The 27,792-nt window shown below is 49.9% G+C and overlaps 1 protein-coding gene across 4 annotated transcripts in view; it reads left to right on the forward strand.

Moving 5' to 3' along the window:
• Window positions 1-27,792, forward strand: part of RGS3 (regulator of G protein signaling 3) — a 242,348-nt gene that overhangs the window by 34,109 nt on the left and 180,447 nt on the right. For 3 of the 4 annotated variants that reach the window (XR_012642096.1, XM_074973668.1, XM_074973669.1), the window contains exon 3: window positions 26,506-26,556. Coding sequence is in view for 3 of the 4 variants with exons in the window: in XM_074973668.1 (XP_074829769.1) it covers window positions 26,506-26,556 (51 nt within the window). In the remaining variant the exon portion in view is untranslated. Of the gene's footprint in view, window positions 1-16,812; window positions 17,017-26,505; window positions 26,557-27,792 lie in introns of those variants that run through there. The other variant, XM_074973670.1, reaches the window with a different exon arrangement.

Below are 27,792 nucleotides of genomic sequence, written 5' to 3' on the forward strand. Positions count from 1 at the left end.
CGACCAGCCCTCTGTGGAGAAAGAAGTGGTTTGGGACTATTTAGAAAAGCTGGATGAGCACAAGTCCATGGGGCCGGATGCGCTGCATCCGAGAGTGCTAAAGGAGTTGGCGGATCTGATTGCGGAGCCATTGTCCATTATCTTTGAAAACTCATGGCGATCGGGGGAAGTCCCGGACGACTGGAAAAAGGCTAATGTAGTGCCCATCTTTAAAAAAGGGAAGAAGGAGGATCCTGGGAACTACAGGCCAGTCAGCCTCACCTCAGTCTCCGGAAAAATCATGGAGCAGGTCCTCAAGGAATCAATTCTGAAGCACTTTGATGAGAGGAAAGTGATCAGGAACAGTCAGCATGGATTCACCAAGGGCAAGTCATGCCTGACTAATCTAATTGCCTTCTATGATGAGATAACTGGTTCTGTGGACGAAGGGAAAGCAGTGGACGTGTTGTTCCTTGATTTTAGCAAAGCTTTTGACACTGTCTCCCACAGTATTCTTGCCAGCAAGTTAAAGAAGTATGAGCTGGATGAATGCACTATAAGGTGGGTAGAAAGTTGGCTAGATTGTCGGGCTCAACGGGTAGTGATCAATGGCTCCATGTCTAGTTGGCAGCCAGTATCAAGCGGAGTACCCCGAGGGTTGGTCCTGGGGCTGGTTTTGTTCAATATCTTCATAAATGATCTGGAGGATGGTGTGGATTGCACCCTCAGCAAGTTTGCAGATGACACTAAACTGGAAGGAGAGGTAGATACGCTGGAGGGTAGGGATAGGATACAGAGGGACCGAGACAAATTGGAGGATTGGGCCAAAAGAAATCTGATGAGGTTCAACAAGGACAAGTGCAGAGTCCTGCACTTAGGACGGAAGAATCCCATGCACCGCTACAGACTAGGGACCGAATGGCTAGGCAGCAGTTCTGCAGAAAAGGACCTAGGGGTTACAGTGGATGAGAAGCTGGATATGAGTCAACACTGTGCCCTTGTTGCCAAGAAGGCCAATGGCATTTTGGGATGTATAAGTAGGGGCATTGCCAGCAGATTGAGGGACTTGATCGTTCCCCTCTATTCGATTTTGGTGAGGCCTCATCTGGAGTACTGTGTCCAGTTTTGGGCCCCACACTACAAGAAGGATGTAGAAAAATTGGAGAGAGTCCAGCGGAGGGCAACAAAAATGATTAGGGGACTGGAACACATGACTTATGAAGAGAGGCTGAGGGAACTGGGATTGTTTAGTCTTCAGAAGAGAAGAATGAGGGGGGATTGGATAGCTGCTTTCAACTACCTGAAAGGGGGTTCCAAAGAGGATGGATCTAGACTATTCTCAGTGGTAGTGGATGACAGGACAAGGAGTAATGGTCTCAAGTTGCAGTGGCGGAGATTTAGGTTGAATATTAGGAAAAACTGTTTCACTAGGAGGGTGGTGAAACACTGGAATGCGTTACCTAGGGAGGTGGTGGAATCTCCTTCCTTAGAAGTTTTTAAGGTCAGGCTTGACAAAGCCCTGGCTGGGATGATTTAATTGGGGATCGGTCCTGGTTTGAGCAGGGGCTTGGACTAGATGACCTCCTGAGGTCCCTTCCAACCCTGATATTCTATGATTCTATGATTTAGGATCGGTTGTCCCTCAGTAAATACAATCCACCAGAGAAGTATTTCAGTTACTTTCCAGACTTAATTTCTAAATGGCACTCCAGCTTGTCTCTCCTGGTATTGCCGATGTCCGGTGATGTGTTCTAAATAGATGTCCCTCGACTACCTGATGGCATCTGATACCATGAGTTGCCGCATCAGCCAAGTGTAGTGCTGACCAATTCCACATTCCTGCAACACTTGCTTGTTAGTAGGATCCCATGTGCCCAGGGCTCCGACGATCAGTGCATGAGTTTGGACCTAGTAACTCCTAGCTCTCAAGGTGTCAGCCCGAGGGGTGTATTTCTCCAGCTTTTGAGCTTGGGTGTCACGGAAGGCCAGGGTCCTGTTCTCAAAAGGAACTGTGACATCCACCATGATGATCTTCTTCTGTGCCTCATTAGTGATGATGATGTCTGGTCGCAGTTGGCTGTCTGTTCCAGGGATGGTGGAGTTCACGGCCACCTTCCCCATGGGTGGCGGGATGGCTCTGACTAGGCAATCCTGGATGGTGTTGTCGTGCAGCTGCCAGGCTCTGGAATGAGGCTTGCAGATACACAGGACATGGGGTAGGGTCTCATTGGCATAGCTGCACTTCCTGCATCGCTTGTTCCGATTTCCATGGCAGACAGCTCCGTTCAGCGGGACGCAGTTGAGATGGGCCCTGTGGATGAACTTCCAGTCAGCAAATTGGGTGAAGCTGGAAGTGATTGCCCCTGGAAGTGATTGCTTGGATGTCACCTCAAAGGCCTTGCCCTGGTCCGGCTTCCATTTCAGGTTTCCTACGTACAGGCGGGAGATGGCATCCTTCAGGGTTGTCTCCAGCATGTTTCTAGCTCTCAGAATGATAACTCTGTGCTCTGTAATCTTCACCTGTGGCACCAGCACTCCCAGCTCCTGGCATTCCTCGTACCACATCCAGTGGCAGCCGATATGCTTCTCCAGTCATCTCGTAGCATTGCGAGTATGAGTCCATAGGAAAGCCTCTCCCCACTCTTCCAAATTCACCTTCCAGGGAGCTGCTCAGGTAGGTGGCGACATGTTGGTTGGAGCAGGTCCTGGTGATTCGCTTCTTCCTGACATCATGCATAGCACTTGCTGCGATGTTCCTCACCATGGCGTCCGGGCACGTCAGAAGGCCTGAGTGATCACTGCAACGTCGCACAGATCACCCATTTGAGGGACATTGGCGACGCTCTGCCTGTGCGAGATGTACACCAGTTCATTGCTGGCCTTCTGGAGAAGAAACATCCACTTCTTCACTAGCTGCCTGATGGTGTTGTCCATCTTCTTGAGAGGTACCGTCACCATGGCAGATCCCCTCAGGACAAATGAAATACAGGGGATCAGGAAAGTGTTCAAGGTGCTGATCTTCTGCCATGGTGGCAGTAGGGAGGAGTCGATCTTGGCCACATCCCATAGGATTGCCGCGATCGTATCCTCAGATGTCTGCTGGACATGGAAACCTGTGGGCGTGCCCAGATGTTGGTATGCTTGCCCATCTTCAAGGAAGATCAAGTGTCAAGTGGACTGCCCCAGGGGTCGGTCCTGGGGCCGGTTTTGTTCAATATCTTCATAAATGATCTGGAGGATGGTGTGGATTGCACTCTCAGCAAATTTGCGGATGATACTAAACTGGGAGGAGTGGTAGATATGCTGGAGGGCAGAGATAGGATACAGAGGGACCTAGACAAATTGGAGGATTGGGCCAAAAGAAACCTGATGAGGTTCAATAAGGATAAGTGCAGGGTCCTGCACTTAGGACGGAAGAACCCAATGCACAGCTACAGACTAGGGACCGAATGGCTAGGCAGCAGTTCTGCGGAAAAGGACCTAGGGGTTACAGTGGACAAGAAGCTGGATATGAGTCAGCAGTGTGCCCTTGTTGCCAAGAAGGCCAATGGCATTTTGGGATGTATAAGTAGGAGCATAGCAAGCAGATTGAGGGACTTGATCGTTCCCCTCTATTCGACATTGGTGAGGCCTCATCTGGAGTACTGTGTCCAGTTTTGGGCCCCACACTACAAGAAGGATGTGGATAAATTGGAGAGAGTCCAGCGAAGGGCAACAAAAATGATTAGGGGTCTGGAACACATGACTTATGAGGAGAGGCTGAGGGAACTGGGATTATTTAGTCTGCGGAAGAGAAGAATGAGGGGGGATTTGATAGCTGCTTTCAACTACCTGAGAGGTGGTTCCAGAGAGGATGGTTCTAGACTATTCTCAGTGGTAGAAGAGGACAGGACAAGGAGTAATGGTCTCAAGTTTCAGTGGGGGAGGTTTAGGTTGGATATTAGGAAAAACTTTTTCACTAGGAGGGTGGTGAAACACTGGAATGCATTACCTAGGGAGGTGGTAGAATCTCCTTCCTTGGAAGTTTTTAAGGTCAGGCTTGACAAAGCCTTGGCTGGGATGATTTGATTGGGGATTGGTCCTGCTTTGAGCAGGGGGTTGGACTAGATGACCTCCTGAGGTCCCTTCCAACCCTGATATTCTATGATTCTATGATCATTGGTTCACCGTGGATCTAGAATGGTGTCGCCTGGACCAAGTCCCTTCTACTGCCATTGATATGCAGGGATGCGCATTTCCTAGCGTTGAAGTGGAATCCCATCGAGTTGGTAGCCTGGCTGGTGACATTGAGCATTTGTTGGAGACTCTCAGGGCTGTCTGCGATGAGGACCAGATCCTCTGCGTAGGCCAGGATATTCATTCTGTTGCCGTACAGGTCCAAACAGTCTAGACCACTGGAGATCACTCGAATGTGTGGTTCCATGGCTAGGTTGAAAACAGTGGGGCTGAGGGGACTGCCTTGCTTCACGCTGCTACGGATTGGAATTTTTGGAGTCTCTCCTTCCATGCAGCGGATGGTGGTGGTGCAGCCTACATAAAGTTACTGGACCAGTTGTAGAAAGTTTTCAGGCATCCCATACTCTTGGAGCATGGCAAAAATATGCTGATGGGACATGGATCTGAAAGCATTAGCCAGGTCAAGTCATGCTATGGCATATTGCCTCAGTGCCCTTCTGGCTGTGTGGATGGCAGTTCGAAGGACAAAGTTGTGTTCGTAACAGGGTTCACATGACATGAAGCCTTCCTGGATGGAGCTCCTCTGTTCACTGACCAGTCTGTTAACCCAGCCGTGAGGCAGCTGGTATAAAATTTGTACATGCTGGAACAGAGAGAAATGGATCTCCAGTTGCTGGAGTCATCTCTCTTGCCTTTCTTTACCCAAAATAGCCAAAATTGATCACTTTGGCACAGAGGCGGCGCATAGCGGGAGGGGCACGTGGATTTTTGCCAGGGTTTATATTTTTATTTCTTTTTTTGGCATACTATCAAAACCTTTAAATTGTGCCCCCTCCCACTATCAACAGTTACTCGTCGCCTCTGCTTTGGCAAGAGGATCTGTTCACTGATCACCTAGGCAAAGTTGATGTGTCTGTGCAGATAGAACGCTCCTGAGGTCTTTTCCCCAGTTCATCACTAGATGGCAAGGGAGAGCCCATTCAGACGCTGCTTACACACAGGACCTAGCACAATGGGTGCGTTAATAACAGCTTGGCTGGAGTGTACAGATCTGCCTGTGACGCCCTGAACCCTCCCGGCCCTCCAGACAGGCTCCGCCTGCAGGGCCATTTGCTTCCTGCTCTAGGCCAGTGGTCTCCAAACTTTTTTGATCGCGCATCCCTGCCAGTAAAAATTTTTTGAGCGCACACCCCCAATATATGTATATTTATTTATTTATAAATTATATACATGTACTACTGTACTAATATATTATGTACATTATAAAACATACACAAAAATAGAAATTAAAAAAGGATGAGATAAAGATGAAATAAACAATATTTTTAAAATATTTCATAGAATCATAGAATATCAGGGTTGGAAGGGACCTCAGGAAGTCATCTAGTCCAACCCCCTGCTCAAACCAGGACCGATCCCCAATTAAATCATCCCAGCCAGGGCTTTGTCAAGCCTGACCTTAAAAACTTCTAAGGAAGGAGATTCTACCACCTCCCTAGGTAACGCATTCCAGTGTATCACCACCCTCCTAGTGAAAAAGTTTTTCCTAATATCCAACCTAAATCTCCCCCACTGCAACTTGAGACCATTACTCCTTGTTCTGTCATCTGCTACCACTGAGAATAGTCTAGATCCATCCTCTTTGGAACCCCCTTTCAGGTAGTTGAAAGCAGCTATCAAATCCCCCCTCATTCTTCTCTTCCGTAGACTAAACATCCCCAGTTCCCTCAGCCTCTCCTCATAACTCATGTGTTCCAGTCCCCTAATCATTTTTGTTGCCCTCCGCTGGACTCCTTCCAATTTTTCCACATCCTTCTTGTAGTGTGGGGCCCAAAACTGGACACAGTACTCCAGATGAGGCCTCACCAGTGTCGAATAGAGGGGAACGATCACATCCCTCGATCTGCTGGCAATGTCCCTACTTATACATCCCAAAATGCCATTGGCCTTCTTGGCAACAAGGGCACACTGTTGACTCATATCCAGCTTCTTGTCCACTGTAACCCCTAGGTCCTTCTCTGCGGAACTGCTGCCTAGACATTTGGTCCCTAGTCTGTAGCAGTGCATTGGATTCTTGCGTCCTAAGTGCAGGACTCTGCACTTGTCCTTGTTGAACCTCATCAGATTTCTTTTGGCCCAATCCTCCAATTTGTCTAGGTCCCTCTGTATCCTATCCCTACCCTCCAGCGTATCTACCTCTCCTTCCAGTTTAGTGTCGTCTGCAAACTTGCTGAGGGTGCAATCCACACCATCCTCCAGATCATTTATGAAGATATTGAACAAAACCGGCCCCAGGACCGACCCGTGGGGCACTCCACTTGATACTGGCTGCCAACTAGACATGGAGCCATTGATCACTACCCGTTGAGCTCGACAATCTAGCCAGCTTTCTATCCACCTTATAGTCCATTCATCCAGCCCATACGTCTTTAACTTGCTGGCAAGAATACTGTGGGAGACAGTGTTAAAAGCTTTGCTAAAGTCAAGGAACAACACGTCCACTGCTTTCCCTTCATCCACAGAACAGTTATCTCATCATAGAAGGCAATTAGATTAGTCAGGCATGACTTGCCCTTGGTGAATCCATGCTGACTATTCCTGATCACTTTCCTCTCCTCTAAGTGCTTCAGAATTGATTCCTTGAGGACCTGCTCCATGATTTTTCCGGGGACTGAGGTGAGGCTGACTGGCCTGTAGTTCCCAGGATCCTCCTTCTTCTCTTTTTTAAAGATGGGCACTACATTAGCCTTTTTCCAGTTGTCCGGGACTTCCCCCGATCGCCATGAGTTTTCAAAGATAATGGCGAATGGCTCTGCAATCACATCCGCCAACTCCTTTAGCACTCTTGGATGCAACGCATCCGGCCCTATGGACTTGTGCTCATCCAGCTTTTCTAAATAGTCCTGAACCACTTCTTTCTCCACAGAGGGCTGGTCACCTCCTCCCCATGCTGTGCTGCCCAGTGCAGTAGTCTGGGAGCTGACCTTGTTCGTGAAGACAGAGGCAAAAAAAGCATTGAGTACATTAGCTTTTTCCACATCCTCTGTCACTAGGTTGCCTCCCTCATTCAGTAAGGGGCCCACACTTTCCTTGACTTTCTTCTTGTTGCTAACATACCTGAAGAAATCCTTCTTGTTACTCTTAACATCTCTTGCTAGCTGCAACTCCAGGTCTGATTTGGCCTTCCTGATTTCACTCCTGCATGCCCGAGCAATATTTTTATACTCATCCCTGGTCATTTGTCCAGTCTTCCACTTCTTGTAAGCTTCTTTTTTGTATTTAAGATCAGCAAGGATTTCACTATTAAGCCAAGCTGGTCGCCTGCCATATTTACTATTCTTTCTACACATCGGGGTGGTTTGTCCCTGTAACCTCAATAAGGATTCTTGAAAATACAGCGAGCTCTCCTGGACTCCTTTCCCCCTCATGTTATTCTCCCAGGGGATCTTGCCCATCAGTTCCCTGAGGGAGTCAAAGTCTGCTTTTCTGAAGTCCAGGGTCTGTATTCTGCTGCTTTCTTTTCTTCCTTGTGTCAGGATCCTGAACTCGACCATCTCATGGTCACTGCCTCCCAGGTTCCCATCCACTTTTGCTTCCCCTACTAATTCTTCCCGGTTTGTGAGCAGCAGGTCAAGAAGAGCTCTGCCCCTAGTTGGTTCCTCCAGCACTTGCACCAGGAAATTGTCCCCTACATTTTCCAAAAACTTTCTGGATTGTCTGTGCACCGCTGTATTGCTCTCCCAGCAGATATCAGGGTGATTGAAGTCTCCCATGAGAACCAGGGCGTGTGATCTAGTAACTTCTGCGAGTTGGCGGAAGAAAGCCTCGTCCACCTCATCCCCCTGGTCGGTGGTCTATAGCAGATTCCCATCACAACATCACCCTTGTTGCTCACACTTCTAAACTTAATCCAGAGACTCTCAGGTTTTTCTGCAGTTTCATACTTGAGCTCTGAGCAGTCATACTGCTCCCTTACATACAATGCAACTCGCCCACCTTTTCTGCCCTGCCTGTCCTTCCTGAACAGCTTATATCCATCCATGACAGTACTCCAGTCATGTGAGTTATCCCACCAAGTCTCTGTTATTCCAATCACATCATAATTCCTTGACTTTGCCAGGACTTCCAGTTCTCCCTGCTTGTTTCCCAGGCTTCGTGCATTTGTGTATAGGTACTTGAGATAACCCGCTGATCGCCCCTCTTTCTCAGTATGAGGCAGGAACCCTCCCCTGTCGCGCGCTCCTGCTCATGCTTCCTCCCGGTATCCCACGTCCCCACTTACCTCAGGGCTTTGGTCTCCTTCCCCCGGTGAACCTAGTTTAAAGCCCTCCTCACTAGGTTAGCCAGCCTGCTTGCGAAGATGCTCTTCCCTCTCTTCGTTAGGTGGAGCCCGTCTCTGCCTAGCACTCCTCCTTCTTGGAACACCATCCCATGGTCAAAGAATCCAAAGCCTTCTCTCCGACACCACCTGCATAGCCATTCGTTGACTTCCACGATTCGACGGTCTCTACCCAGGCCTTTTCCTTCCATGGGGAGGATGGACGAGAACACCACTTGCGCCTCAAACTCCTTTATCCTTCTTCCCAGAGCCACGTAGTCTGCAGTGATCCGCTCAAGGTCATTCTTGGCAGTATCATTGGTGCTCACGTGGAGAAGCAGGAAGGGGTAGCAATCCGAGGGCTTGATGAGTCTCGGCAGTCTCTCCGTCACATTGTGAATCTTAGCTCCTGGCAAGCAGCAGACTTCTCGGTTTTCCCGGTCGGGGCGGCAGATAGATGACTCAGTCCCCTGAGGAGAGAGTGTCCGACCACCACGACCCGCCTCTTTCTCTTGGGAGCGGTGGTCGTGGAACCCCCAACCCTAGGACAGTGCATCTCATGCCTTCCAATTGGCGGAGTCTCCTTCTGCTCCCTTCCCTCAGACGTATCATCTGGTCCACTCTCTGCATTAGTACCTGTGGAGAGAACATGAAAACGGTTACTTACCTGTATCTGCGTTGCTGGTACATGGACGTTCCCCTTTTCTCTTCTGGAGGTCACATGATGCCAAATTTCTTCACCGTCCTCCTGTCCCCGCTGCGCAGCCTGCTCTGAATCTTCAGAACCTTGTGCCCATAGAAGCATATCCTGACGTCTGTCCAGGAAATCTTCAGTTTCTCTTATGCAACGCAGGGTCGATACCTGTTGCTCCAGACCTTGAACCTTCTCTTCCAATATGGAGACCAGCTTGCACTTTGTACAGACAAAGTTGCTTCTTTCCTGTGGAAGAAAGACAAACATGGCACATCCAGTGCAGGTCAGAACAGCTGAACACTCCCCATCCATATTACCTTCCTTCTACGAGCTTCCTCAGGAGTTGCAGTGACTACTCAGAGAAGCCGGCAAGATGTAAGCCTCAGTGGACTCTCCCCGGGCGAACTCCCAGGCGAACTCCTTCTGTTAGCTGCTGTGCTGTTCGCTGCTCTAACCCTAACCCTAAAAATATTTATTTTATTTTATTAACGGTACAAAAACATTTTGCTCACTAAAAATTATTATTAATAATAATATTTTTTGTGAGAGCAATGTGATTGACTATACTTCGTTATTTTTGAAAATCTTGGTTTAACACTTTGTGATTCAGCAACTCGAAGGTCTGGCTCTAAGTTCAGTCTATTTCGATGCTTGGTTTTAATGGCTGTCGTAGCTGAAAAAGATGCCTCACAAAGGTACATGGATCCAAAGGGAAGAAGTGCATTGTTGGCTGCACTTACTAAATCATGATACTCATTTTTCAATCCCAGCCACCAATTACGCAAAGGGTTTTGTTGAAATTTGGCTAGTAAATATCCATCTTCCCTGATGTCAATAGTTGTTCTTGCAAACTAATCGGAAGGTGTTGCATTTTTATATTTTTAACAAATGGGTTCAAAACCCACTGAAACTCTTCATTTGGAAGATTTTTAAACAGGTTAGAAAATTCTGTTTCCAAGTTTTTTAAGTGTGCAGATATGAGAGTTTTTATAGGTGACACACTTACATCATTTTCGGCAACAAAATCACATAACGATGGAAACATTTCCAAACATCCATTTTCAAAATGCTCTCTCCATAGCACGAGTTTCTTTAGAAAAGCAGTTACTTTCTCACTCATTGTTAAAACGTCACCTTTACCTTGAAGGGACAGATTAAGTGTGTTTATTTTTTTGAAAATATCTGCTAGGTAGCATACTACTGACAGCCACTTGTCATCACAGAAAAGGTCAGCAAATTTGGAACACTTGTCTTTTTGTAAAAGAAAAATGTGTAACTCATCTTTAAGTTCGACAACTCTTTTAAGCACTTTGCCAAGAGATAACCAGCAAACCTCTGTGTGGTACAAAAGATTTTCATGGTCACTCCCCATCTCATTACAAAGTATTGTAAAGATTCTTCTATTTAAAGGTCTTGTTTTTATAAAATTAACCACATCGATGACATCCTGTAGCACTTTGTGCACTTCTGGCTCCAACTTCTTTGCTGCAATAGCTTGCCTATGAATGATGCAGTGAATGAATTTCACGTGTGGTTCTATCTCTGTAACCTTACCCCGGAATCCCTTTTTTATTCCAGTCAAAGCAGCCGCTCCATCAGTGGTTACACTTACACAGTTTTTCCATAAAACACTGTTTTTATTAAAGAAGTCATTTACTGTTGAGAATATATCTTCTCCGGTACATCTTTCCCTTCGTGGCTCACAAAAAAGTAGTTCTTTGTGTATTTCATTATTGAAACAGAATCTAGCAAATACCATAAGCTGACACGTTAGAAACATCTGTACTTTCATCCTACTATGTAGCAAACCTCCCACACTGCGTAATTTGTTCTAATACTTGTTTCTTCAAATCTTCAGCAACGGTTTCTAGGTGTCTTCCAACAGTATTTGCTGACAAAGGAATGCATTTTAGTTTGTCGCCATATTGTTTTCTGTGTATTATTTCAACCATTTTTACCGCGGCAGGAAGAAGAAGTGATTCCCCAATGGTATGTGGTTTTTTGTCTTTCGCTATTAAGTAAGAAACCTCAAAAGAGGCTTGTCATAAATATAAAGGGAAGGGTAAACCCCTTTAAAATCCCTCCTGGCCAGAGGAAAAATCCTCTCACCTGTAAAGAGTTAAGAAGCTAAAGGTAACCTCGCTGGCACCTGACCAAAATGACCAATGAGGAGATAAGAGACTTTAAAAAGCTGGGAGGAGGGAGAGAAACAAAGGGTCTGTGTCTGTCTATATGCTGCTTTTGCCGGGGATAGAACAGGGATGGAGTCTTAGAACTTTTAGTAAGTAATCTAGCTAGGTATGTGTTAGATTATGATTTCTTTAAATGGCTGAGAAAAGAACTGTGCTGAATAGAATGACTATTTCTGTCTGTGTGTCTTTTTTGTAACTTAAGGTTTTGCCTAGAGGGATTCTCTATGTTTTGAATCTAATTACCCTGTAAGGTATCTACCATCTTGATTTTACAGAGGTGATTACTTTACTTCTATTTACTTCTATTTCTATTAAAAGTCTTCTTGTAAGAAAACTGAATGCTTTTTCATTGTTCTCAGATCCAAGGGTTTGGGTCTGTGGTCACCTATGCAAATTGGTGAGGATTTTTACCAAACCTTTCCCAGGAAGTGGGGTGCAAGGGTTGGGAGGATTTGGGGGGGAAAGACGTGTCAAAACTACATTTCCCAGTAAACCCAGTTAGAGTTTGGTGGTGGCAGTGGATATTCCAAGGACAAAGGATAAAATTAATTTGTACCTTGGGGAAGTTTTAACCTAAGCTGGTAAAAGTAAGCTTAGGAGGTTTTCATGCAGGTCCCCACATCTGTACCCTAGAGTTCAGAGTGGGGGAGGAACCTTGACAAGGCTTCTAAACATTTATCATTAAGTTTAGTGAAATTTTGTAAAGTACTGGATTGAGTATCGCATGACTTTAAATGTCGCTGAAAAAATTGTAGAGGTTTGTCTTCATGTACTGGGTGCTTAGTTTTTAAATATCTTGCTAATTGTGATGGCTTCATACTCTCATTAGCTAATATCTCAAGGCACAATATACTCTTAGGGCGAAGTTCACCGTTAATGATAGTGGATGTAAATCTATATTTCAGATAGTCTTCTTGATAATTTCGAATTTTTGGGCCAACTTCTTGTCAGATCTGATTAGATCGTCATTGTTTTTACCTCGTAACGTGGCTGATGAAGAGCTCGTACTAGGAGTAGGAGAAGTGTCAGCTCTGCCATTTTCTTGTTGTCTGCTTGTGCTTGCATTATTAGTATTATCTTCAATCCGCGGTTTCTTTGCAGGAATCTTCTTAAGCCACTTGTCCATTTTGAGAGGGGTTAGTTTAGTTAAAACTAGATAATATAATCCGTAAATCCACCTAACCGGGCACATGTAAACTGCAATACGTCGCAATATGCTGAAAGCGAACAAACGAGTGAGGGCGTCACTGTTGACCCCTCCACGTTGTCGAACTCCCACTCTTCTCTCAGGATACCTCGCAGGGCCGGCTCCAGGCACCAGCATAGGAAGCACGTGTCTGGGGCAGCACACTGTAAGGGGCGGCATTCTGGCCAATCTTAGGGCGCAGCTCCTCCGGCTGCCCTTTCTTTTTTGTTTTTCTTTTCCTCCGGCGGCACTCCTCTGGCCACGCCGCCCTGTTTGTTCCCGCAGCGCTCCTCCAGCCGTGGCCCCCAATGGATGGTCTTGCGCACCTCCCTGGGGTGCACGCATCCCACTTTGGAGACCACTGCTCTAGGACACAGCCTCATAACCCTCTGTGGAGCCACTAGGGGGAGACAAAGCCTCTCTGTTAGCCCGGCACCAGGTGCAGCGCTGGCGTAGGCTGGACACAAGCGTTTTGACCATCATGGTGTCTAACCCCCTCCCTGGGCAGAGCCAGCTGACGCGGTACAAAGTCGCCGGAGCCCCGTCTACGCTGCAGCCTCTTCTGATGCTAGCGTGGGTGGAGTTCTGCCTCTGGTAACAACAGGGAGAACAATCGCCAGTGCAGACATAGCCACCAAGGGAAATGAGAGGGAGAAGCTAGGGTTAAAAAGCATCTCTGCCTTTCCCTTCTCCTGGCCTGGCTTATGGCAGGAAGTTGTTCTCAGCTGTCGCAGGTAAAGCTGGCGTCAGTGGTCCTGTCCCCGAGGTCTGAGTTCAGTATCCTGTACCTTGACAGAAGAGGAAACCCCTGCCATCTGCTACCGTAGGTAGTGAGTGAGAAATGGCAGCAGGCAGCGCTGCCCGAGGGCAGGGGCTGGGCTGGGCTCCCTAGGACTCTGCTTGTTACAATGGACTGTTTTACATTATAGTCACTACCTCAGCTGGCCAGCTCCCCTCCTCCCCAAGGGCAGAGAATGCAAAGGCCATCCTCAGTACAACCCTTCTGCCAGCTGGTTAACAGCAGCCAGCAGCCAGGGCTGGCTCCCTTGCCACTAACAAACCCCATTGCTCTGAGCCCCTCCCAGCAGAGGCGGATTTGCCATGAAACAAACTGTGCGGTAGCATGGGCCCCCCAATGACAGGGGGCCCCCAAAATGCAGGACAAATCTCATCTGACAATCTGCCCCCGAGTCCCGGCCAGTGGTGCAGCAGGGCTCAGGCAGGCAGGCTGCCTGCATGCCGTGGCTGGTGGCCCCACATGGCTCCTGGAAGCGGCTGGCTGCTGGCACGTCTCTGCATCCCCCTAGCGGCGGGGGGTGGGGTGGTGGCTCTGTGCGCTGCCCCCACGCCGGGCAGCGCAAGGAGAGCTGCTGCTCCCCTCCCCACAAGGGATGCAGAGACGTCTCAGCAGCAGCGCAGCAGGGCTAAGGCAGCTCCTACCTGCGCTGCCTCCCTCCCTCCATGCCGCAGGGCGGGGGAGATAAGAATGTTCTTTTTCTTGGCTGGGTCCCCAAAAATGAAGCTGCGCACAGGGCCCCACTAACTCTAAATCCGCCATTGCCTCCCAGAATGTCTGGGATCAATAAATACTCACACTGGTGCCACAAAAACAACGAGGAGTCCGGTGGTACCTTATAGACTAACAGTTTTATTTGGGCATAAGCTTTCGTGGGTAAAAAACACACATTTTGTGGATACAGACTAACACGGCTATCCCCCTGATATCTGGCACCCTGGTGCCCTTAGTCAGCAGTGCTGCCCGGCTTGCAAGCATGGTGTCTGTGTGTGAATCCAGGAAATCAGAATGTGTGTGTATGAGAGTGTCAGTGTATATGTATATATCAGAGGGTCAGTTTTAAATCTGTGTGTGTATCAGAGTGTCTCTGTGTGTAGATCAGAGCATCAGTGTGTGTGTCTATCAGTGTCAGTATGTATATCAGAGGGTTAGTGTGTGTATCAGAGTGTGTGTGTATCAGAGTGTCAGTGTATGTGTATATATCAAAGGGTCAGTGTGTAAATCTGTATATCAGAGTATCAGTGTCTTTGTGTGTAGATCAGTGTGTGTGTATATATCAGTGTCAGTGCATATATCAGAGTATATGTGTGTGTATCGGTGTCTGGGTATACCAGTGTCAATGCGTATGAAAGTATCTCTGTGTGTGTATATCAGTGTATGTGTATTCGTGTGTGTGTATGAGAATTTGTGTCTATATATTATTGTGTCAGTGTGTGTGTCTAACAGAGTGTCTGTGTGTCTGTATATCAGTGGGTCAATGTGTGTATCAGTGTGTCTGCGTATCAGAATTTGTGTGTATATGAGAGTCTGTGTATGTGTATATTAGAGGGTCACTGTGTGTATCAGTGGGTGTGTATCAGTTTGTGTGTGTATGTCAGTGTATGTATCAGAGTGTCTCTGTGTGAGTATATTATGGGGTCAGTGTGTGTATCTGTTTGTGTGTGTATCAGAGTGTCTGTGTATGTATATCAATGTGTGAGTGTGTGTATGAGAATTTATGTATGTGAGTGTGTCAGTGTGTGCATCAGTGTGTGTCTCTGTGTGTGTGTGTGTATCAGTGTGTGTGGGTGTGTATCAGAGTTTGTGTGTGTATATCACTGTGTATGTGTATTAGTGTGTGTGTGTGTATCAGAGGGTCAATGTGTGTATCAGAGTTTGTGTGAGAGTGTCAGTGTGTGTGTATGTATGTCAGAGTGTCTGTGTGTATCAGTGTTTCTGTGTATCAGTGTGTGTAGCAGTATGTATGTATCAGAGTGTGTCTCTGTGTGTATCAGAATAACTGTAGGCGTGTATCAGTGTGTGTGTATCAGTGTGTCTATGTGAGTGTCTCTGTGTGTATCAGAGTGTCAGTGAATATCTCTGTGTGTTTGTGTATGAGTGTCAGTGTGTGTCTGTATCAGAGTGTCTGTGTGTATATCAGTGTCAGTGTATCAGTGTGTGTGTCTCTGTGTGTGTATGAGAATGTCTGTGTGTGTACTAGAGTGTGAATGAGAATTTGTCTGTGAATATCACTGTGCCATTGTGTATGTATATCAGCATGTCTCTGTGTGTGTATCAGAATAGCTATGTGCGTGTATCAGTGTGTGTATCAGTGTATCTGTATCAGAGTGTCAGTGTATATCTGTGTATCTCTGTGTGTATCAGTGTCTGTATGTATCACCAGTGTCAGTGCGTGTGTGCATCTGTGTCTATCAGTGTCAGTGTGTATCACAGTGTGTGTGTGTGTCAGTGTATCAGTATCTATATTTATGTTTGTGTGTGTATCAGTATCTGTATGTATCACCAGTGTCAGTGTGTGTGCGCGTTAGTCTGTGTGTGTGTGTGTATCAGTGTGTCTGTATGTGTATCAGTGTGTCTCTGTGTGTGTGTCTCTGTGTGTATCAGAGTATGTGTGAGTGTTTGTGTATCAGTGTGTGTGTGTACCAGTTTCTCTGTGTGTGTATGAGAGTGTGTGTGTGTGTCAGTGTCTCTGTGTGTGTATGAGAGTGTGTGTGTGTCAGTGTCTCTGTGTGTGAGTGTCTCTGTGTGTATCAGAGTGTGTGAGTGTTTGTGTATCAGTGTCTGTGTGTACCAGTTTCTCTGTGTGTGTATGAGAGTGTGTGTGTGTCAGTGTCTCTGTGTGTATCAGAGTATGTGTGAGTGTTTGTGTATCAGTGTCTGTGTGTACCAGTTTCTCTGTGTGTGTATGAGAGTGTCTCTGTGTGTGAGTGTCTCTGTGTGTATCAGAGTATGTGTGAGTGTTTGTGTATCAGTGTGTGTGTGTACCAGTTTCTCTGTGTGTGTATGAGAGTGTGTGTGTCAGTGTCTCTGTGTGTGTATGAGTGTGTGTGTGTGTCAGTGTCTCTGTGTGTGAGTGTCTCTGTGTGTATCAGAGTATGTGTGAGTGTTTGTGTATCAGTGTCTGTGTGTACCAGTTTCTCTGTGTGTGTATGAGAGTGTGTGTGTGTGTGTCAGTGTCTCTGTGTGTGAGTGTCTCTGTGTGTATCAGAGTATGTGTGAGTGTTTGTGTATCAGTGTCTGTGTGTACCAGTTTCTCTGTGTGTGTATGAGAGTGTGTGTGTGTGTCAGTGTCTCTGTGTGTGTTACAGAGAGTGTGTGTGTATGTCTCTCTGTGTGTATCAGTTTCTCTCTGTGTACATCAGCGTGTGTGTGTGTGGCCAGGGCCTTGTTTGCTCAGGCAGGTGCAGCTCCCCATTCAGAGCGGCCTGGCCAATGGGCTGCCGGAGCCCTTTGTGCTCTTCAAACGCGGGCGGGCAGTTGGAAGGAGGCTGGGCTCTGTGCGGGCTGCGCGCTGCCCGTGTTAACTGGCTGCTGAGGCTCCTGCCAGGCACCCCCAGCTCCCCCACCACAGGCCGGCTGGGCCCCCGGCCATGGAGTCCGGCGACGTCCGCAGGGTCTCGCTCTGCGCTGGCCGGGCCGACCCGCTGGACGCTTCCTTCTACCTCACGACCTTCGGTGAGTGCTGAGGCCGGGGCAGGCTGGGCCCGTGGGGCTGAGTCCTGGGCGTCGGTCGGTCTGGGCCGCCCTGGGCCGTGCACGGGGTTGTCGCTATGCGGGGGCACAGACAGGGGGCTGGCCTGCACTCGGGCCTGGGGCAGCTCCCCGGAGGGCAGAGTTAAACCCCTCACCTGTACCATGCCGCCCATGCCAAGGAGCCAGGTGGGCAGTGAGCCGGTCCACTCTGCCTCGCTGGGCGAGAATAGACAGTCCTCCTACCGCAGAGTGCGTGAAACCCGGGCCTCCGCTGGTACCGGCACCTCAGCAATCAGCCCTGAGCACAGAGGGGCTCCCCTGAGGCTGGTTTTACTCTGGTATCACTGGACTGGTTCAGACCGGGTCAGCAAGTGCAGAATGTGTGACGTTATTGCTGCATTGCCACAGGCTGTCACGCTCTGAGCGCAGAGGCCCTTCTGTCGTGGTTTGCAGGGGTTTATTGTGCAAACATCTGGCGTGTGATGGGGGCTCCTGCAGTAGGACCCATCACACACCGTGAGTGTAAGAATCCCGGGGTGGAGCAGGAAGTTTGGAAAGTCGCAGTAACAGCAGCATGCCTCCTTCTCGCTTTGCTCCCTGCTCACCTGCTTTGTCAGATGAGCTGGGTTTGGATCAAGCAGTTTTTCAAGGGGTTTGGAACATCCCATCCCCGCTGGCTGCACATCCCTGGTGTTTGGAGAAGGCCCAGCACTGCTACAGCTCCTGGGTGGAGGTTAGGAAATGTGCCCCTCCCCGCACCGGGTTCCCTCCTCTCTTCAGCAGTGTGTGATGCTTTGTCACCCTGGTGCGCTTTGCTCTTGTCTTCAAAGTGCTACGATTTCATGCTCCAGGGTAGAGGTTTGTATGCAGATGGAAGACACTTGTGCGCTGCATATCTAATGACCCTGGTGTGATTGGTGGCTATGGGGCCGTAATGGGAATGGGGCGTGCTGGCCTTTCGTGTACAGTGTGATTGGGAGTTCGGGACTTTATGTGTTAGGTTCAGCCGTGCAATGCTAAGGGTCTGGCAAGGTGCAGTGCATGGTCTTGGAGGAGCTGAAAGTGCTCAGTATGGAGAAAGTGGTTTGAGGGGCTGGTTTTCCTTCAGCGGTTGCTAGAGGCAGAGTGCTGCTTGGCTGGGGACTTTTGTTGTGTATTTCCACATGTCAGGTGGCTGCTCCCTTTTATGCACACCTTCGCTCTGGGTTCCCTGGGTTTCTACTGCTGGGGTGTTCCGATCAATAGCTTTCCTGGAAGGAGTTTTACCCTTGCAGACTAATCTCCATTCTCAGCTCTAGTGTAACACAGGAGCAGCTTGTGGGGGCATGTCAGGCGGTGCTTTGAAAACTGAGGGATTTTCCAGGGGCAGAGGACGCTTTTCAGCCCGTACACTGTGTGGGCCAGGGAAGCGTTGACTGAGGGGAGGGACTAGACAAACTCCAATCATACAGATGCTGTGTTGGGCTGGGATCTATTAAGCTTCATATAGCAGCACTACAGCGCACGAAGTGCAGCGGCGTCCTGTCTCTCTTACGTTCACTCATGTCTGGATCAGGGCCACAAGGCTGTTGGTTCAAGTGCCCCTGCAAGGTGTCGTCCTGTGCCCAGCACTGTGCTGCAGTACCAGGTGAGCTGTTTGGGGCCCACTGGGCTAGGGGTGCTTCTGCCCTTGCTAACTGGCGCTCCCTCTGCATGGTTTGGGTGAAAACTAAAGAAAAACTAAAGATCCTTCTAGAAAAGAAATGGCCAGAATCTCAGTGCTCTGATTTCCCCTGAGTTAGCTAGTCACGGAGCCACATGCATACCCACTCAGTGCATTGCCAGAGTACTGCTTTGTGAAGGGCACTGAGACCCAGGGCCCTCCACTTCCAGCTAACTGGGCCTAGGGGGCACCTGGCTGGTAGTGGTTTATAGCTTTTGCCACCAGGGTGCTGTGTGATGTCAACTGCCCAGCGCCTAGCATCCACCAGCATTAAATACACCAACTAATGTTGTCTGTGTCCCTCTGCCCCCAGCCAGCGCCTCACCTGGGCCTTGGGTCAGCCACTCCTCACCCATGCCATAGTTCCAAACCAACCCTGGCATAGCTGGTGGCTCTGGGAAAAGCCCACTGGATTCCCAGGAATAACTTCCAGTGACTTCCCAGGCCTCTGTGGCTAGTGCGGGCTGGGCGTGAAGGAAAGGGCTGTGCACCATCTGCATGCTGGTGTTGGAGCACTTGGCGTCGCCCATTCTCCTAGCAGTGGCAAGTGACTAGTGAACAGGCCCAGGGAGAAAGCAGAGCCTTGGGGGGTTGCACAGGGAGGGGCCAGGACACCGGTGTCACAGGAGCAGCTGCCTCTCACCACACTCTGGGCACAGCCCTTGAGGAAGGGTTCCTGCATTGCCTTGGGCCATGCCACCGCACCCGGGCAGGCAGCAGTGGCCTGCGATCGACTGGGAATTTCAGCTTTCAAATGTGGACCGGGGTGGAGGAGATCGCCTGTCAATCACATTGTACGCGGTCCCCAAAGGCTTGTGTTCTACCGGTCCAGAGATGCTGCCGGGTAGACGGCTGGAGCTGTACTAAGCATGCAGCGTGCTGTGTCAGCACTGGCGTTTCGCAAGGCAGCAAGAGTCTAAATGTCAGAGCTGCTGAACACAGGCATCTCCCGGCAGGGGGGAGTGGGGGCTGTAGGTGCTCAGCACCTCTGGAGATCAGGCCCCAAGCAACTTCACAAAGCAGCAGGTTGTCACAGCCACTCCCTGGATCCTAATCAGATCAGAAAGTGGGGAGTGCGTGCGTGCACATGTGCGTGTGTGTGTGTGGTTTTTAAAGCTCCATGCGCCACAGCTACCGAAAGCAGTGGCCCTGGGATGTCCAGGGCCGTTGTGCAGCGGGGCCATCGTGGCTCCAGGTCCCTGGGTTCAGCTGCCCACACTGTGGCCACCTGGCTGCTCCCGAACAGGCACAGAAATGCTCAAGCCACGCAGCAGAAAGAACTGAGCAAAACGTTCCCCTCCCTCCCCCCCGGGAACCAGGGAGAACGAGTGACACTCCCACACCAGGTCCCTTTGCTTTGCTGGGCCCTGGCCTTGGGATGGAGTGTGCCTGGTAGCCTCCTGATTCTGAGTGGAGGGGAGAATGTCCTGTGATGTTCCCTGCAGCTCCTCCCCTGGGTTCAGTACCTGCAATTGTTGTACAGTTCCAATAGGAGCAAGGCAGCAGTTGTGGTTGGAGAGAGGACGGCTTCTTGCTGGGGGAACTTGTGATCGAGACAGGGAGGGTGTGACAAAAGTGTGCCTGCGTGAATGCATCTGCACATGTGTGCGTGTGTGTTTGTGACAAACCTGACGCTGATTCCTGGTGTCCATGGGGGCTAGTGGACTATTCTGTGCTGATGAGGCAGCACGTTCCCCCATGCTGCTAGTATACAACGTTGCATTTACTAATGCACTTTCCTGTTCTCTTCAGAGCTGCGAGGCCTTACTTACAGTTCTGCTTTAAACTTCTCTCCAAGGGCCGCTGCAGTAAATCATCTGAGAATAAAAGCGAGAAGGTATAAAAGGCCGCTGGAAGCAGGCAGGGAATCCCACCCCTTACCTGACAAGGCGTGTCCCTTCCTGGGGCCTATGCTTCCGTAACATCACAGTCACTTTCCTTCCCCACCCCAATCCTGGGCCAGGCGCAGTCAGGGAGGGCTGGGGCATGGCTGTGCTCTGCCCATGTGCCCAGAATTGCTCCAGTTGAGACCCAAGCACTCAAACATCATGAGCTAGCCCCCCAAAATCAGGAGATCGGTTTAAAAACATAAGACTAATAATAGTAAGTTTGGGCTCTTTTCTGTTGGCCTTCTGGGTTTGGAGCCTTTAGGTTGCACCTGCATCACCCTACTTGGCTTTCCTCCTCAGCCTGGAGGCCAGAAACGTCCTCTTTTGAAATGAGTGCTGAAATTCTCACGATCACTGGGACTTGAAGGACAGAGACCTGTGAGAGGTGGCTGGGAGACAAGGCCTGTGATGGTATTGCGAGTATTGTGGTGCCAGTCAGAATTCTTACCTCATTCAGTACAGGGCAACCCACCCTCCCCCAGCGAAGCATAGCCCAAGTGGTGTAATGAGAGCGCCTACAGTAGAAGAAAGATGGAGTGTTCGTAGTGAGATCCCTGCTAGGGGGATCCAGCATGAGACAGCAACAGGAATACACCCAACTCATTGCTCTTATGTACAGGTGGAAATGCCCAGACTGCCCAGGGCTCCTTGGATGATTCGGAGGAGTGGCGGGAGAGCTCTCTTAGCCTTTAACTGACCATGATGGGGGTGGGATCCTTCACCAACAGACCTCTACTCCCAAGGGTTTTAATTAAACAGGTGTTACAAGCATGAACAAAGCCCAGGGTTTAATGCAGCAGAACAGGGATCATTGTCCCTGGTAGTGAGCTGCTCTCTCACTTCCCTGATCGCTGAAGTAAAACTCCCCCCCTGCCCTGTCTCCACTAGGAGTTCACCAGGAGATGGTTATCTTGTGCTCGCTTGTCTTGTAAAATTCCACCTTTATCCCTAGTGGAGACACAGCCTAGGTGGGCCTCACTTACTGCTTCTCTGGTGTCCAGAGAGACTTCCCACTTCTACAAGACCCACATTTTTCAAATGCAGCCGTCAGTCCACCCACTTTGTCGGGGGAAACTCAACAAAGCCAGCAGCTCCTTGTGTCTGGAAGTTGAAAAGTTAATAGAGTTCCACATAGGGCGAGGCAGGTGTGGGGCTGCCTTTCCTGCCAGCCGAGGGTGGGGCGGCCAGCACACTGTCTGAGAAAAGCTGAATGCCTCAGCTGGACCCATATTGCCATGTAGCTGCAGTTCATTTATTTATTTAACTCACCCCTCCTCAGTCTCCTATCCCATCCGCAGTGCATCCTTCCACATCTCGCAGGCTGTGGTTACCTTTACTGTCCTGTGTTATTTGTATTACTGGAGTGCGTAGGAGCCTAGTCAGGCTACTCTGTCAGGTTACTCTGACAGCCTAGGTTACTCTGTCAGGACCCGTACAAACACACAACACTAATGCCAACTTTTTGCAGGTAGCAAGAGAGAGGCAGGGGCAAGTCTGTTTCCAGATGGCTTTATGAGCCAGCACCATCGTCCGTTTCCTACAGGAAGATGGGGTTTTCCATACTGGACCAGTCTGCTAATCTACAACCCTCTCTCTCAGCACCAGTGGCCAATCCCTAGTGGTTCAGAGAGAGGTCAGAACACCCCATAAAGTTCCGTGGTTTCACTAGCTTGTTTTTTCTCCTCCCATCTTTTTGTAAGCATTTGTACAGCACCTAGCACCCCGAGGCCCTAATTGACGGCCTGCTGGTGCTACTGCAATGCCCATACTAAATACTAAACCAATCCTGTTCCTCAGTGCTCAGTGTCCCTGATCAGTATCCAGTCAGAACACTCCTTCAGATTGAGTTATGCTGTCATAAAACAGCCTCACATCACTTAATTAGTTTAACCCTAGCTGCAGCCTTCTGCCCTGCTTCTGCTGTTCTTGCTCTGCTTAATCTCAGCCCGCTGTGTTTAGGGAGCACCACATGCTGCCTCTCAGAGCCAGGGCTCCCCCTGCCACTCCCGGCGCAGATTCTGTCAGTGCTCTTCCTCTCCCCGCTCCTCAAATAACCCTGGCACAAAAGCTCTCTGTCCCCTCGCGCTCCCACTCCTTAGCAGGCTGACTCCGGGTCATGCTTGGCTGGATCACATCCTTTTGCTTTCCCAGCGTAACCATTGTCAGATGTTAATGGCAGAATAACGAGAGTGTTCCCACGGCTTTAGAAATGGGAAGATGGCAAAAGGGTTAAAGTCCTGGCTCCAAATGCTGGGTTTTTCTGGTAGCATGTTAAACACTGAGGGCCAAATTCGCCACTGGTGGAAATTGACATAGACTTCAGTGGAGCTGCACTGACTTACACCAGCTGAGGGTGAAATGACCCTCCCCCACCCGGGCCTTGTCACTTGGGCAGAGCTGTGAGCTGTCTGCCGTCTGCCGCTAAGGTGATGTGCCAGGACTTTACAGCCCAGCTGCGCCCCGGCTCGGCTAGCTGGAAACGTGGACTTCCTCAGATTGCTGAGGATCTCCAGAAATACCTCATGGGAATGTAACTAGCAGGGCTGTGCAGACCCTGTCCCTGCTTCCCCTCCCCCAAGGCTACTTTCCTCCCCCGCCCCAGCGATGCAAACAGCCACACTAGCTTAACTAATTGGATGGGGTTCCCTGGCACACTGAAATCCACGTGGCATGGAGCCAGGGCAGGAGATCTTTCTTGAGTTTCAGGGCTCTTAGGAGTAACAGCCTTCACTCCCAAACATTGGGCTGTCTCGCTAATGTTACCTAGTCATTGCATTGAGCAGCCCAGCCCTAGATCTCCAAGCATTGCACACAGGATGGAAAGTTTCATTACCCCCTTTTTTGGGATGGGGAGAACACGGCCCACAGAGGAAAAGAGACTTGCTCCAGGTCACCCAGCAGCTCATTAGCAGAGCCAGAATTAGCACCCAGGCTCCTAGCCCAGCCCTGCACTCACTACCATGGGATCTTTCTTTGCTTCCTGCAGGTCCAGTGTAGGTCACTGTTCCAGCGAGGGGCTTTCTGCTGCCCCGGTGTGGGACATCACAACCCTTAGCAAAGCAGGAAATGCCAAGTGAAGGTGTTGCTTCCCCATAGTGCTTCCACCACACCAGAGCTCTGCCCCGTTGGGAGGCCAGCCCGGCCCCTGCCAGGAGGGTCTCTGGGACATGGGGACTAGTTACCTGACTCCCCTCGTCTGCTGTGAGTCCCTGGGGTTGTGGCTGGGCAGCTCAGTGTGAGCTCTGCCAACCAGCAGCAATTCCCCCTGGGTCAGGGCTTCTAGCCAGGTGCACGGCACCGCGGTGAGAGTGCAGATGCCACTGGGATGGGCACAGAGACAATGGCTGTGTGAGGGAAGGGTAGGGTGCTGGGCTCTTCCCCATTCTTTCTGGCACCCCCTGGGCTGGCGGGGGGGTGTGTTTCTCCCCGCCGCGGCAGCTCCGGGGCTGGGGCCATGGGATAGGTGCTCCTTCCCCAGCCAAGGCAGGTTCGGGCTGGGGCTGGGTTTGGGCCAAGGGAGGGGTGTCCCAGCTGCGGCAGGTCTGGGCCAGGGGAGGGGCGCCTGGCCACAGCAGGTCCAGGCTGAGGCTAGGTTCAGGGCGCCCCTCCCCTGGCTGCGACAGGTCCGGGGCAGGTCATGGCTGAGTTGGGGCCGGGCTAAGTTGGGGCTGGGGGAGGGGCACCCCTCCCCCCGGCCGCAGCAGGTCCTGGCCGGGCGGGTTCCCTGAGCACCTGCGCGGCGGTAAATAGGCTGCTGTGCAGCCGCATGGCCGTACCACTTACAGGGAACGTAGGTCCCTGCCCCACTGAGCTTACAGGTTGCTGGTTGCCAGTGCAGTGCTCCATCCATTAGGACACACTGCCCCTCTGCCTTAACATGTCACTAATGTCCCTGCTTCCAGGAGCTTACACTGTGTGTATAATTATACTTAGCACTTCCCCAGGGGTTACTCTGTCAGACCACCCTCCCTGAGGCTAACTGCTCCTTACAGCCCACTGGTGGGGGGGTTGGTGTTGGTTTGTGGACAGGGAGGCTTTTGCAGAGGGGCTAAGGGACCTTCCAAGGCCACCCAGAGGGCGGATGGGGAGCTGGGGGTTGGGTTGTTGTATTAACTTAGTTGGAATATATGGGCCAAAAGTGTTAAACAATATTAAACAAGGTCCAGGGTTCAGTATACAGAGCCCTCAGCCTGCTCAGTACCAGGGCAAGTTCCTTTAAGAGCATATAGAAAAGAAGGAAAAACAGCTAAAGTATTTGAAATGTGAAGTATTGAATAAGGCTGTCATTTGAACTATGTCCCTTGTTCCTTTTTCTCTGAGCTGGAAAGAGTTTTCAGAAGGAATCCCCCCCCGCCCCCCCCTTGCTACACTGCAAAGAAAAACTCACAGCACTGAGTCTCAGAGCCCAAGTCTTGCTATGGGGCTAAAACCAGCAGTGTAGATGTTCCTGCTCTGGCTGGAGCTCTGGCTCTGAAACGCGATGGGGGTGTGTGTGACATTACTCAGGGTACAATCTGGACAGATGGACAGCTGTGTTCCCTAGGGTGCGTTTTACACTGCTTTTCTGTGAGAACAGCCACTCCTGTTCTGCCCACACACCGCCTCCAGCATGTAAATCCCCCCAGCTGTATTGTATCCCATGGAGCACATCTCATGCAGTAGAATTTTATAACTTTACATACAATGTGGCCACACAGATTTACTAGGACAGTAACGTTCAGCAGATTAGGAGTTTTCAGATGATACCTCACACGGCATATTTTGTACAAAATTTATCATAGTCTTGTAAAAAGGGTGAACTCAAGGGTACATATTGTCTCAGGAGGGTCTCAGAACCTGGGCTCCAGCCCGAGCGGGAATGTCTATGCTGCTGTTTTTAGCCTTGCAGCCCGAGCCCCGTATGCCCAAGTCAGCTGACTCGGGCTCTGAGACTTGGTGCCGTGGGTTTCTCTCTGCAGTGTAGATGTACCCTTAGATGGTATTAAAGTTTGTTGAGATGAGCTGGAGCTGGTGTTGTTAAAGTCTAATCTTGTTTCATCCCAGGGTTGTCTGGGGTGTGGCTAGAGCCGGTGGAGGTGGTGATTTCATCTGGGTCCCTCTCTGTGTCCGCTCTGGTCAGGATCAGGATGACGAAGGCCCTGGGGTCCCAGGAGACTGTGGGGGTGGCAGCCATGATGGTGGAGCTTGCTCCAGTAGCCAGTTTTTCCAAAGACTCTTTCCTTAAGGACCCCAAAGGGAGTGGGGGGCGGACTAGTCCATCCCCCCATTATTTTGTCCACCAGTTAGGCCTAGTTTCTGACATATCAATTTTGGTGCATTGATACTTGCTCCCACACTGTTGCTGTTTACCAGGCATGATCTTAACACAGTCCTTGAGTTTTATCACAGACCTTTTTGTCTGGGCTGAGCCAGTCTTTCTGCCTCCCTCTCCTACCTTTTCCGTCATGATTTGTTGGGACAGTTGTCACTTACTTTGAACAGCTGAATTCCTATTAGTGCATGTTTGTAGGCCCAGTGATCACCCCAGGGTTCAGGAGTCTCCCATGCCCAGTCTCTGTGGCCACACATCGCTCGGACTTGTGGGGCATGTTAAACTGAGATAGACCCTTTCCAGGAGCCAGGTTTTCCCAGCCCTTCCCCACTGCCACAGGCTCCTCTACATGGGCAGTAGCTCACTGAGCTGCAGCCCCTGAAAGGCTGTTAGAGCAGGGAAGGGAGTCAAGGTGTTTAGTGGCTGGAGTGAAGCTGGCAGAAGGGTGGAGCCATGGGGGTCCCTCAGCACCCAGCTGGGCTGGCTTTTGGGGCATAGTTGGCAGGGAATCTCCTTGGATGAGATCTTCACCAGTCGTTTATGTGCTCTTTCTCCTGTTGTTTGCCCAGGTCAGCTGAAGCTATCCATCGACATGCAGGGCAGGCTCCTTGTGCTGCACAGTAAGTATGGCTGGGGGGGCGTGTCACCAGGAGAGCAGGGGCAGCTCATGCGAAGGTCACTTTGCCTGATGCCTGTTGTAGCGATCTGTACCAGAACAGTGTTATCCCCAGAGTAGCCAGAGGGGCTGGCTCAGCAGCGGGGCTTGAACCTGGGGCTGCTGGCATGGAAAGAGCAGGCTCTTCTAGCAGTGGCTGCTGCAAGCTCACCAACCTCTGCTTGGGGCCCAGCCACGCTAGAGGGGAACAGAGCACTGCCCCACATGCGTGTGCTCACATGTGCAAAGTGTGATCTGTGTGGTCTCACCTGTGAGGGTCTGTAGTGACTCTGGTGCCGGTCCTGCTGCCCTGGCTTAACCCAGGCAGAGGGAGAGCAGGGCTTGGCTCTGCCTTCTGTGACTCAGCTCCAGCTAGATCGCTTGACAAACCTAGGCCGGCTGCTTGCTGGCAGGAGCTCTTCGTCTCCAAGCCTCACTCCTCCCGTGGTGTCCTTGAGTGAGTCAACAGCGATGCTGCCGCAAGGTGCGCCCAGCGTAGCCCCTGCTGTAGGCGGACCAGCCCGGCTGGCCCACTGTGTGTCACAGCGGGGGCAAGCAGGGCCGTCCTTAGGATTTATGGTGCCCTAGGCGGGATTATTAAACTGGTGCCCCTATGCCTGACTTGCTCTTAGCAACACAAACATAAGCTTACAGTACTGGAAAACTTGTCACATGCACTTTATTAAAAACTATTTGACTTAATTAAGCACACTGTAATGCAGACGGACTACCACTAAAGAAGTAGTGCTATATAAAAAATTCTGATTTATTGACAGAATGATGCAAAGAATATAATTTTTTAAACTTGTCAACATTTTATTGGAAATTTCTATGAAGAGGTATTGAAACAAGGATTTGTTTTTAATTAAAAGGGATCTTTCTGGCTTTTTTGGCTGCAAAATCAGTAATAATGTCATCATATAACAAAGACAAAGTGATGTCTTGTTCGATTGCAAGAATAGCAAGACCAGTCAATTGTTCCTGACTCATTGTAGAACGGAGATAGTTTTTAATGAGCTTTAGTTTTGCGAAACTCCATTCTCCTGATGCTACTGTTACAGGAATTGTCAGTAGAATACGAGTGGCAATATACACATTAGGATATATGTCAACAAGTTTGCTGATATGAATAAACTGTACAATGTCCATCACCGATTTTGCATGTGGCAACACTGATGACAATGTACTCAATTCTTCGTAC

This window comes from Natator depressus, chromosome 16 (genome assembly GCF_965152275.1).
Source record: "Natator depressus isolate rNatDep1 chromosome 16, rNatDep2.hap1, whole genome shotgun sequence".
NCBI classification, from domain to species: Eukaryota; Metazoa; Chordata; order Testudines; family Cheloniidae; genus Natator; species Natator depressus.